This window comes from Rhinopithecus bieti, unplaced genomic scaffold, assembly GCF_001698545.2.
Source record: "Rhinopithecus bieti isolate Rb0 unplaced genomic scaffold, ASM169854v2 scaffold_13029, whole genome shotgun sequence".
Taxonomy (NCBI): Eukaryota; Metazoa; Chordata; class Mammalia; order Primates; family Cercopithecidae; genus Rhinopithecus; species Rhinopithecus bieti.
The window spans coordinates 1,614,001-1,627,030 of record NW_016807982.1 but is presented as its reverse complement, the minus strand read 5'-3'; the positions used below and the strand labels follow the sequence as shown (position 1 = coordinate 1,627,030).

Below are 13,030 nucleotides of genomic sequence, written 5' to 3'. Positions count from 1 at the left end.
CAGGCGCCCCTCCCCCAGCCTCGCTGCTGCCTTGCCGTTGGATCGCAGACTGCTGTGCTAGCAATGAGGGAGGCTCCGTGGCCGTGGGACCCTCCCGGCCAGGTGTGGATATAATCTCCTGGTGTGCCCGTTTGCTTAAAGCGCAGTATTGGGGTGGGAGTTACCCGATTTTCCAGGTGTTGTGTGTCTCAGTTCCCCTGGCTAGGAAAAGGGATTCCCTTTCCCCTTGCGCTTCCCAGGTGAGGCGATGCCTCGCCCTGCTCCAGCTCTCGCTTGTCGGGCTGCAGCAGCTGACCAGCACTGATTGTCCGGCACTCCCTAGTGAGATGACCCCATTACCTCAGTTGAAAATGCAGAAATCACCGGCTCGCGCTGGGAGTTGGAGACTGGAGCTGTTCCTATTCGGCCATCTTGCTCCGCCCCCGGTTTTTTTTTTTCTTTAAAGAAACTGCCAAACTATTTTCCAGAGTAACTGCATGTTTTTGCATTTCTACCAGCATTGCATGAGGAATCCAGGTTTCCTGTATCATCACCGGCATTGAATATTGTGACTGCAGTGTTTTATTTTAGCTGTTCCAGTGGGTATGTAGTAATATTTCTTCATGGTCTTAACCTGTATTTCTTTAAAGGCTAGTGATGTTGAACATCTTTTCATGTGCTTATTTGCCATACATATATCTTGTTTGGTGAAATGTCTCTTCCATGTCTTTGCTGATTTTCTAACTGAGTTGTTGAATCTTTGCCTTGTTCTCAATCTTAAGAGAAAAACATTCAGTCTTTAACCATGAAGTGTGATGTCAGCTACTGTTTTATTGTTTTGTTTCGTTTTGTTTTGTTTGTAGATGTTCTTTATCAAGTTCAGAAACTAACACTCTATTTGTAGGTTTCTGAATTTTTTTTCGTTTAATTGCAAATGGGTGTTGAAATGTGTCAAATACTTTTTCTGCATCAGTTGATGTGGTCATGTGATTTTTCTGCCTTTAGCCTGTTAATATGGTAGATCACACTGATTGATTTTTCAAATGTTGAACTAGCCTTGCCTCTTTAGAATCAACCCCACTTGGTTATGGTTTATAAATATTTTTATATATTGCTGAATTCTCCTTGCCAATATTTTGTTAAGGTTTTGTGTTTGTATTCATGTGAAATATTGATCTTCAGTTTTCTTTATTTGTACTGTCTTTGGCTTGGCATCAGGGTAATACTGGTCTCATAATATGAGTTTGGAAATGTTCGTTCTTCTTTTCTAAAAGAGATTAGAGTAGAATTGGTGTTCATTCTTCTTTACATGTTTGGTAGAATTCTCTAGTGAAATCATCTAGGCCTAGATATTCTTTTTTGGGAGTTTTAAAATCAATTTCCTGAATAGTTATAGGTCTATTCAAATGATCTGTTTCATATTGGGAAACTTATGGTAGTTTGGGCTTCTTAAGTTTGTGCCCATTTCATTTAATGTGTCAAATGCGTGTGTATAAGTTGTAGTATTTCCTTATTATCCTGCTGTTAAGTGCAGGATCTGTTTTCCTTAGCCTTTGCCAACTCTAGATAGGTGAAAAATGAGTCCTGGGGTTTCAGTTTTCACATTTTTATATTAATTAGGTGGATCGTTAATTTGTATTATACCTTTTGCTCTTTTCCTCCCAGCTCTTTTGCATTTTCTTACTGATTTGTAAGTACTTTTTCTAGGTTGTAAATACGAATCCTCCTCCCGTCACATATTCATAACCTTTCAGTTTGCACTTTTCCCATTACCTTTTACAGTTTTTTGTCACACATACATGCTTTTAATTTTCATGTAGTTATTTATCAGTATTTTCCTTTAAGGCCTCTGGGGTTTCATGTTGTATCCATTAGTACTCAATTTCAAGAGATAGAAAACCAAGTCCAGCTAGTTTAAGAAAAAAAGAAAGAATGTTGGCTTATGTAACTGGGCATTGAAGAGATAGATCACACTGCGTGGATTAAGGATCTGAAAAATACATCATCAGGGTTCTGTTTCTCTTCTCTTGCCACTGCTTAGCTTTTATTTATATCTATCTGGTGATATCATTTTCTCTAAAGCAGGTAATCTCTGTGTGATGATAAAAAGGCTGCTGGGAGTCTCAAGCTTATATTGTGGTAGTTTAAGGTCCAAAAATAAAAAGCTTTCAGAGTCTGTATATTATATCCCATAGAAGGACTCAGAATGACTCTGCTTGGGTGATATGGTCTCTTCCCTCTTCCCCATACCCTGAACCAGTCAATAAAAATGAGGGATAGTATGTCGTGATTGGTCATTTACCCAGCTCTGTGGCTAGTGGGCAGGTGGAGTACCTGTCAGAAATCCATGCCATGGACAGCTCCCATGGAAGATTGACAGGCAAGTAGGTGCAAAGAGAGTCCTCTGCATGTCTTGCTTAGAAGACCTTTCCCCAGCATAAGATGATTAAACAAAGTTTGTTTCCTTATAATATGTATGATTTCATTGTTTTATGTATACATTTTTTTATGAGAGAGAGTATATGAATATGGGGTGAGGTAGGGATCTTTTGCTGGATGTGTTTATATTTGAAAAGAAGATGCCCTTGAAACTATTTGGTTACCTGCTGCATAATTTGATCATTTTTTCTTTGCTTTTTCTTGAGTCTATTCTGAGTTAACATGAATCCCACAAGGTTAGGATGGTGGGAAGGGCAAGGGCTTCATCTAGCATAAGGGTTTTCACAGTGTCTGTTTACAAATATCTGATTTAACTCGTCTGAACCCAATACTCATGCCCTTCGGTGGATATCCTGGGCATCAAGATATTGTATAGCAGTGGGAGGTATACAGAGGCATCCAGGAGAATCACGGATATTTCAAATTACCTGAAAATGGGCACAAAGTTAAACCTTGAAATTCCTCCTAGATTCCTACCTGGGTGTGGTAAGGTAGGCTGAGGCTTAGAGGGAGTTAAGGACAAAGGTATATAGGAGACTGGCCACCTCACTATGACCTGTGTGCACAATCAGGTCCCTGTGAGGGTCACCATGCATGGACGCCCAGCGGTGGACAAGGTCTTTCCTAAATGTATTCCCAAGTGTTCAGTGGTATCTTTTTCTCTTAGAGGAATCTTTAAAAGTGATAATCTTGTGCTAAAGGTATATTATTTCAGGTTCAACAATTCCTTTAGCTTCACACCTGTTTCCTTTTATTCAGTTAAGTTCCAGAAAGAAAGTTTAAACATTTTAATTTTAATAGCACGCACAGTTTGATCCCATTTGTATGAAATTATTTCATTGAATATGATTCCGTCTATTGATCCCACCATCTCTTTGTATGTCAACTGTCAGGAATAATTATTTCCAGATTGTGTTGGTTTCTTATTTTTTGCTTTCTTTAAAAACTAATGGGCACTTATTTCTATGAAAGCAGTAGACATTCCTTTGAAAGAATAAAGTCTATGATAAGAAGCATCCTCATTCTTCTACTTAGAGTTGGCTCTATTTCCCTTACTATGTGAATAAATATTGTCTACTGGCAATTGTTAGTTGTAAACTCATGGGGAATTATACCCAGAGCCTCACAGGCCCTCAGCCAGGAAGAGAGAAGACAGGAAAAGAAATCAGAAAAGGAGAAAAGAGGAAACACAAAGGAGGCAGGCAAGCCTCCAGGTGGGAGATTAGACCATGGCTTTGGGGGAGTCACTTCCTCATGTTTCTGGGGCAGAAACCTGCTAGTTTTCATCACCTCTGCTGAGAATCACTTTGTCTTTGAACACCCTCTCTGTGCCTAGATCAGCACTGTGTATCCAGTAGGCACTCAGTAAATGCTTCATGGATGTGTAGTTTCCCGAGGGGGTCATTCTCCCTAATCCACTTCTTTGTCTTTCAGGCTCACAGGCTTTCAGCTGCCAGCCACCATTGTTAGTGCAGCCACCACCCTCTCTCTGCGCCTCATCAGTGACTATGCAGTCAGTGCCCAAGGCTTCCATGCCACCTATGAAGGTAGGTGCCTCCCTCATCGGCCACAGGAGCCTGAGATGTGATGTCCTAATAGCCACAAGCAGGACTGCATCACTCACAGATGCAGGGAAGTGTTCTTCAGACCCAGAGCTTGCACCTGTCCTAACAAGGCTGGTTACTAACCAATAACTCAGTTCCTTAAATTGTCCCTCTTGGTTCCCGGGAAACTGGGAATGCATATCAAAACTTGTGTGCAGTAGTTTATCCTGAGGGCCTGGTGACATCTAATTCTCTGTCCCCTTTAACTGGGTTTTGTTGTGTTTTTGTTTTTTTAATTCTGTTTTATATTGGGCTTCATTGTATAAGGTACCTCAGGTTGTTTTTGAAAATAAGAGACATATAAACCCTAAGTAAAAGAAATAAAATAAGCGGCTGAAAACACCATACAGTGACTGCCAAGAGTCAGTTTTATATCATTCAGAGAAGAACAATCGATTTTTCCTTAATAGCATGGATTAGGGGCTTTTGGTTCGCGCTATGCAAATAATTTGTACTTCTCTCAGTCTGTTTAAATATGGTGTTAGAATTCAAATTAACACTAATATCTTCAGATTATACACTATTATTATTATTAACTTTATTATGTTAGTTCAGAAGATGGTACTTCTAGATCTCTGTCATTTCCCTGGGAAATTTACATCTCATTAATAGGTAATTATGCCGCTCTTGGCTAAGACCTGCACTGTTATTTTGTGTTAAGATCATTAATAGGCGTATTTTAAGACTATTAATGATAATTAATAGCAGTAATGACATAATACCCTAGTAAAGCATGCCAGATATCCAAAAGCTTTTTTTTTTTTTGCCTTTGCCTTTGTTTAAGAACTTAAAGAGTAAGCGATGCTTTCTCGAATGAAGCTATAGCAATACAGAAACAAATACTCCCTGTCTTGGCCAGGGGTGGTAATGCATAAAGAGGACAAGTTCTGCCTCCTTAGCAAAAAGCCACCCCTGATGGCAGGGGTATAGGGGAGATGGTTTGATGCTTTAACCTGAGCAACTGGGGGCTCCTGGGAAGGCCTCAATTATTTTTAACTAAAGGTTGCTCAGAAGGCTCCTGAGAAAGTTCCACCTGCCTTTTGCTGAAGGCTTCTGACATAACTCTGTTTCACCTTAACTGAGGGCTCCTGACAAAGACTGACCTTAAAGTGAGGATTCCTGAAATAGCCGAATTTCTTTTTTAAAAATGATCAGATTTGAGCCATCTGTGGTGGCTAACTCTTGTAATCCCAGCACTTTGGGAGGACGAGGCGAGTGAATCACTTGAGGCCAGGAGTTCGAGACCATCCTGGGCAACATGACAAAATCCCATCTCTACTGAAAATACAAAAATTAGCTGGGCGTGGTGGTGCACACCTGTAATCCCAGCTACTTGGGAGGTTGAGGCACAAAAACTGCCTGAACCTGGGTGATGGATATCACCCCACTGCACTCCAGCCTGGGTGACAGAGCGAGACTATGTCTCAAAAAAAGAAAAAAAAAAAAAAGTTCCTCCTAATATCAAGCCTGTGATTTTTGTCATCCTATTTATACCTTCACCCTGGCCCTGAATCCAAAGTAATTTTCTCCAAGTTTGAGCAACAAGCTCCTCACGAAGAGAGGCCTCTTCAGAAGCTTCCTATAGTCTCTCTGGCCATTAGCTCCTTCCACTATAGGTTGGCCTTGGGGACATTGACTACATTTGGGGCCCAGGGCCAGGGAAAGGGAGACTGGGTCAGGGACACTAGAAGAGGTGCCATCAGAGATGCTGGGAGTGACTGACACATGGGAGACCTGGCCGGGCCCTAGATTCTCATGGTGCCCTCATTTCTCAGTCCTGGTTGATCTCTGAGGCCCTGGCTTCCCTGAGGCTTGAGGAAAAAGGTGTCCCTGAACACACTGCCCTGTTAGGGGCACAAGCACTTCTCATTAAGCAGAGCAGATCTGAGGGCACATTCAGAGTCCTGTGAAAACAGACACTGTAGTCTGGAAATCATGAGCAGGGTCTGTAGTTGGGCAACGAGAGGTTTGTAAACTCCATGACATTAGAGACAAAAGTTCTGAGGGTGGGTGTATCTTTTTCTAAGGAGAATATACAGCAGGCATTAGAAAACTCAGATTGCCTTGGCCGACTCTAGCCAGCAGCTTGTTTTTGTAAATAAAGTTTTATCGGAACACAGCCATGCCCATTTGTTGACATGTGTTTGGTGGCTGTTTTCATGCACTACAACTGCAGAGTTGAGCTATTGTGACAGAGACCCTATGCAAAGCCAATGAGATACTTAATTTTTGACCCTTTACAGAAAAAAATTTGCTTACCCCTGGTCTACAGCTGTATTGTCCAATACAGTAGCCATTAGCCACATATGGCTATTTACATTTAAATTAACTAAAATTGAATAGAATTTAAAATTCAGTTTCTTAGTCACACTAGCCTTGTGTCAAATGTTCAGTAACCACATGTGGCTTGTCTACCATGTCGAACAGCCCAGATACCCAGATACAGAACATTTCCATCATTGCAGAAAATTCTGCTGGACAGAGCTGAGCTGGAGCTTCCATCAGATTCATAAAGAGGCCTGTGATTCTAAAGAGATTGCAAAACATTAGGGATAAATTAGAGGCCAGTGGATCCCTCCTCTCATCTGCCTGGCACAGGTGAGGCCATCCAGGCATGAGAATGCTCAGCATTCCAAAGCAAGACTCACAGGGCAGAAGGAAGAGCCTGTTTCACCTCAGCCACATGATGATGTCAGGTCTCTAAGTCATGGGCGCTAAGAAAATAAAGCCTTGTAGGCAAGGCCCCTGCAAATGTTAGACCAATGCTAACAAATTGCTGTAGCCGAGCGAGTCTCTATGCAGTCACCTGTTGCAGGGTTTCTGCAGACTTTGCAGGATGTGTGGCTGGCTATTTTGTACTGCATGGTAAAGTGGGTCACAGGTGTCTATGCTAACAAAGGAGTCAAACACCCATAAGCCAACGCTGTGGCTATCACTGAAGCTCATTAATTTGACTTGGGACTGGGCTATGTGGCAATCCATGCATTTGGACAAATGTGAGTTGCACTCACTTCTGGAACACCCAAAGTGGATGGACAAGGATGGAAGGTGGGAGGCATGAGTAGGGGCAGCCCCTGCTGTGAGCATACTCATCTGATATATGCCCTGGGATCTCTTTATCTCTGAGCTTATTCAACAAGCAACTGAAACATGTTGAACCCGTACCTGACTCACTGGGTGACCTTGGACAGATTTTTAAGCTCTCTGAGCCTCATTGTGGAGTGGAGGAGGGGAGATTCAATAGTCAAAAGGAATTTGTGAAGATTTGGCTCTCAGGGAAGGGGCTCAGCCCCCTTCCTCCATTGCAGAGTCCTCTTGGACATTTGTGCTGGGTGGCAAGCAGGGAGAATGACAGACAGGCTTCAAAGGAGAGGCCCCCACTTCCAGCCTAGGCTGCCCCAAGTCAGGATGGTTTCCTTATATTTTCTATTCATCATGTTGTTGTGTCCATTTCAAAATGGCATCAGGGCGCTGCTCTTGGTAGCTCCCCTTGGCTGACATCCCCGAATGTCTGCTATCAAAACGAGTTTGATCCTCCTCCACCCTCATCCGGAATGTGAAAAGTGTAGATAAGGAACTGAACTGCTGCTAGGGATTTTGGAGAAAGATGAAGTCAGGTGATGAGTGTCAGCCCACGGCTGCTGCTGCTGCAAGGAAAAGATCAAAAAGGCCGGTAGTCAAACCCTGAGATGACAGAAGGTGCTTGGTTTGTAATCCCTCGGGGCAAGAGCATGGGCTGCAGCAGCTGGACGGGAGGGAAGGGGATCAACCTGTATTAAGCACTGACTGTATGCCAGGCACTTTACGTACATTATCTCATTTAATCCCCCACCACAACCCTGTGGACAGACGTTGCTATCCATCTTACAGAAGTACATGCTGGGCCTCAGGGAAGTTTTGTGTGCAGTTGAGGGCTTGATGGCCAGGAATTTTAACGTGGCTTTTCTGCAAAACTCTTTGAGTAAGGCAGAGGCTAGTGACTCCATTTCACGGGCAGGTAAACTGGAGCTAAGCCAGAGGCAGGGGAGGATGTGGGAACTTCCAGGCTGGCGTGGGTCATCCATGGAGGCAGCAAGAGATGTGTTCCTGAGCTTCTCAGCTAGGGTCACCAGATAAAATACAGGGCACTCAGTTAATTTGAATTTTAAATTATTCAGATTTTTGAAATGGGAATAATGTTTAGTGTAAGCATACCCCAAATATACTTATTTTATGGGGTTTTTTTTTTCCTTCTGAGATAGGGCCTCACTTTGTCCCCCAGGCTTCAGTCCAGTGGCACGATCTCGGCTCACTGCAGCCACGACCTCCTGGGTTCAGCCTCCTGCCTCAGCCCCCAAAGTAGCTGGGACTACAGGCATGCGCCACCACAGCCAGCTAATTTCTTTGTATTTTTGGTAAAGACAGAGTTTCACCATGTTTCCCAGGCTGGTCTCGAATTCCTGAGCTGGAGTGATCTGCCTGCCTTGACCTCCCAAAGTGCTGGGATTACAAGCGTGAGCCACCACACTGGGCCTGAAATTTAAATATAACTGAGCATCCTGCATTTTCAGTTGCTAGATCTGACAATCCTATTTTCAGCATGGAGTCTAAAAATAGGCCCCAGGAGCCCTCACCCCACTCACCTCCTCCTCTTCCTCCTCCTGCTGACTCCCAGGTCTGCCCACGTCCTGCTCTGCCCAGGTAGGGCTGTCTGCCCAGGTCTAGCCTCAGTTCTGCCATTCCAATGAATACACATTTAGACATCCCTCTGCACACACACATATGCACACAGGTGTGGATCCATGGGCACTTGGGATTATGCTATCTGTGCAATTCTGTAATCTGGTTAATGAGGCCAACGTTTTTCTGTGTTAATAAAAGTAGCCCTGATTTGTCTTTCTAATGAACATCACTGAGGGAGCCATTGTGGTTTGCATATACCATAGTTATCTAACCAGTCATCTTCTGTGGATATTTAGGTGAAGAACATCCTCGTACATACAATTTAAGCCCTCATCTAATTATCTTCTTAGAATAAATTCTTGGAAGTACAATTGCTGGGTCAAAGAGTATGTAGATTTTCCATTTGATACATGATTCCATCGTGTCTTCAGAAAGGTTATGCGAACGTATACTTCTACCAACAGTGCATAAGCAGGCCTGAGCCCATTCCTCCCACCTTGCCAGGGTTACATGTTGGTGAGTTTTAAGTCAGTTTCATGGATTAAAATGGGTAGAAAATGACATCCCGTTTGTTGTGATAATTTGCATCTCTTTGATTGATTATAGGTAAGGTGAAGCCCCTGCCATCACTTACTGGCCATGTATTGATAATTGTATAAATCCTCTCTCTTGGTCTCTGCCATGGGGTGTTAGAATTTTCTTATCTTCTTTGTAAGTGCTTTTGCATATTAAGGATATTAATGTGATGGGTTTCCTTTTGAGGTGCATCAGTTTTCATTTTTATGCCACTCATTTTACATTTTAATTTTTTAACTTTTCTTTTATGCTCTCTACTTTTGGTGCCATGCTTGGAAAGGCTTTTTCTGTGTGAAGATTAGATAAATGTTCATTTAAAGGCTCACCTTATTCTTTTCGTTTTATTTTACTGTTTATTTATTTATTTATTTTTCAGACCGAGTCTCGCTCTGTTGCCCAGGCTGGAGTGCAGTGGCGTGATCTCGGCTCACTGCAAGCTCCGCCTCCTGGGTTCATGCCATTCTCCTGCCTCAGCCTCCTGAGCAGCTGGGACCACAGGAGCCCACCACCATGGCTGGCTAATTTTTCATGTTTTTAGTAGAGATGGGGTTTCACTGTGTTAGCCAGGATGGTCTCGATCTCCTGACCTCATGATCCGCCCGCCTCAGCCTCCCAAAGTGCTGGGATTACAGGCGTGAGCCGCCGCACCTGTCCTTTACTGTTTATTTTTAAATCTTCCTGGAACCCAGTTGTGTTGGTCTTGGTTTCTGTGACTCCCTTTCTGTCTTTGGCTGTCTGATGCTCGCCATGTGTCACTCTGTCTGAGTTCACGGAAGCCTGCATCTTCCCCACTTTACCACCAGTGTGTCTCTATCTGATGTTTCCAGTCTTCCTGCCATTTGGACATTTTTTCTCACCCTAGCCCCAGACTTCCCACCTTCCTCACACACAGCTCCCAACTCTTGCATGGGATTGTTTCTGACTGCTCCAGACTGATCACCAGGTAAGCGAGCATGATGGACAGATCAGAAATGCCAATTAGGGAAGAGTCTCTGCAGGTTTTTGGTGCTTAATCCTGGTCGTGCCTCTGCATTGTAGCAGCATGGATCTTGTGCACTCTGACACTTTTGTGAAGGAGAGCCCATCTCTGAGTGTTAGGACTCAGTCTATTAGATCTACTTAATACTCTGGCTCTCAAAACAGGTATTTCTTTGTTTAGCGAAGTCTAACTGTGATCTGGGCATCTCAGTATCAAACTATAGGCTTCGTTAAAAATCATACCTCTTCTGTTCCACTAATTATCTCTGTAAAGAATCTTAGAAAGATGACGTACCCTTATTTTCTATTATTTTTGTGGACTCCTTGGTAACCATAAGGGGAGAGGTGGCATAGTACAAGAATTAAGATCTCAGGTTCTGAATTCAGACACCTGGAATCAAATCCTATCTTGCCATTCACTTGCTGGGTGACCTTGGGCAAGTTATGTCATTTCATTGAGCTCCAGCCTCTGTGCCTGTAAAATCAGGATAAGAATAATACTTACTTCATAGAGCTGTTGTGAGGATTAAGGAAGAGAATGCACAAGTCACAAGATGTGCTCAGTATGGGACCTGGCAAATTGTCAGCGCTTGATAAATGTCAGCTAATTAATTAAGTCACTCTCATCCTAACCTTAGTTGACTGGGATTTTTTCAGGGATGGAAGGAATATGTCAACTTCATAGCTCACAATCCCAGCCCCACCCCAGTACCCTGGCTCCAGAGTTTGCACAGAATTCTTAATCCAGCCGTTCGTGGTGTGTCTAGTTTTACAGCTAGACCGTGGCTTTTGGAGGGAAGAAGCAGAATGTTCTTCATATTCATGAGCCTCCAGCACTGCTTGAGCCTGTGTCCATTGGATAGGGATGAAGTCTCAGGCTTTGTCACCTGGTAGATGGGAGCTAATGAGGCCAAGCCAGGAACTTAGTCTGTTCATGGCCTCTTCTCTTTGTATCAGAGATGTTGGCTTTAGAGCTAAGGGTCCTAGTAACAAGTCAAGTAGGCCCTAGGCTTTTGAGGTCATGAATTTGACACACATGTGCATGTACACATATTCACACAAATACGACTCTTTTCCATAAGATTCACAGGGAGTTCACAGATGCCCTGTGGCCACCCCGATCCCCTTGTTCACCTAAAAAAAACTGAGCCCAGGGAGGTTGACCTCACACATTAAGTTGATGGTAGAGATTTCTTCATTCATTGAGCTAATATTTATCGGGCACCTATTGTGAGCAGTCCTTGACTTTCATCCCAGCTTCATTTTCATTGTCACAATTTGTGCTCTCACCCTAGTCTATCTCCCCTCCCAAAGGGGAGCGGGAGGAAAGAAGAAATGCTCCACTTAGTGTCACTTCTGGAAAAAAAAAAACACAAAAACCCTGGTATGCTTTTGCTGCCAATGGAAGATCAGTAATATCATCTCTGCTTAAGGACCACAGTGTGTTGCAACAGGGTCAGACAGACTCATCTGTGAGGAATGGACAGATGGAGCTGGAGCTGCCTGTTTTGCTGTACCAGGAGAAGCAGGTTAGGAGCAAGCTTCAGAACAAAATGTGCTTCTGTGATGTTTGGAGGTGGGAGTAGGGTTGGAGGTGGTCATGCCACTGTGCACACAGATAAATTGGGGCCCAGAGATGGAATTGGAACCAAGTGCATGGGAGAAATAGACCTTTCCTGGTTTTATTTTTTCTTGTAATTAGACCTGCTGATTCTCTCTCTCGGCCTCAGCCTCTCAGACAGTTTCCTCATTCCAAAAGAGTTCCCCAATTCTGGGACATTATGCAGACATCTCAAAATTGGGCTAATGGAAGCCATTTGATCACATATATATATAGATAGACATACACTGAATATGCAATTTGCAGCATTTAAGCCACTCCAGGCCAGAATAGCAGAACAGCAGGCCAATGCCTCCTTCAGGGAGGGAGGTGATAGATGTCCATTTCCCCTGCTCAGGAGGGATGGTGTGTGCTTCCTGAGTGAACCTGTTCCATTTCCGATGGCTCTGCCTTGGGAGTTGGAGAACATTCATTTTAATCAGTACTGTGGAGTAGCAAATTAATACATAGAGATGTGACATTTGAGACAAATTGGGCAGCACTTCTCAATAAGTGGAGAATCAGGATGATTTTCATATCACGTCCTCAATAATCCCACAAATAGTTCATCATGCATAGTAATATTTTACCCCTTTGGGGAAGAGTATTAACATAGCTTTAAGATGATATTATGCCAAACTCTAGTGCCCTGACCCTCTTCCTGTCAGGGTGTCAGAAGAAACAGTGATGAGGAGGAAGGAGCATTCTCAGGCAGCTGCCTTCCTGCAGATACAGTGTACCTCTGCTTCACTTCTCTGTCCCCATTCATTCATTCTTCATTCATTCAACAAATATTTACTGAACGCCTGCTATGTTATCAATCCCAAAGTAGTCTTTGAGGATACAAGAATGAATAAGAAGTGGCCCCTACATTCAAGGAGCTCTGAAACCTGAAAATGTTGGGAGAGAAGTAAGGGCATAAGCCCAGGAGACAGGAAGTGTGGATCCAAACCCTGGCTTTCCCTCAGGCTGGCTGTGAGACCTTGGACAAGTCTCCCATCCTCCCTGAAATGATTTTTTTTGCAAAACAGAAACTATAATACCCACTATAATAGGTTATAATGAGGATTAAAGGAGTTGGTGCATGAAAAGTGCCTGGCACAGAGTTGCAATTCAGTAACAACCAATTCCTCTACAACATGGAGAAAATTGCTCTCATGCCTGGTTAGGTCTCTGGAGATCAAGTTTGAGC

The 13,030-nt window shown here is 43.3% G+C and overlaps 1 protein-coding gene across 1 annotated transcript in view; it reads left to right on the top strand.

Annotated features, from left to right (window-relative positions):
* The window catches only part of CSMD2 (CUB and Sushi multiple domains 2), a gene marked incomplete at its 3' end in the record, with an annotated part of 670,449 nt that overhangs the window by 149,853 nt on the left and 507,566 nt on the right, over window positions 1–13,030 (top strand). The window contains 1 exon segment of the mRNA XM_017884421.1: window positions 3,853–3,965. Coding sequence (XP_017739910.1) covers window positions 3,853–3,965 — 113 coding nt within the window.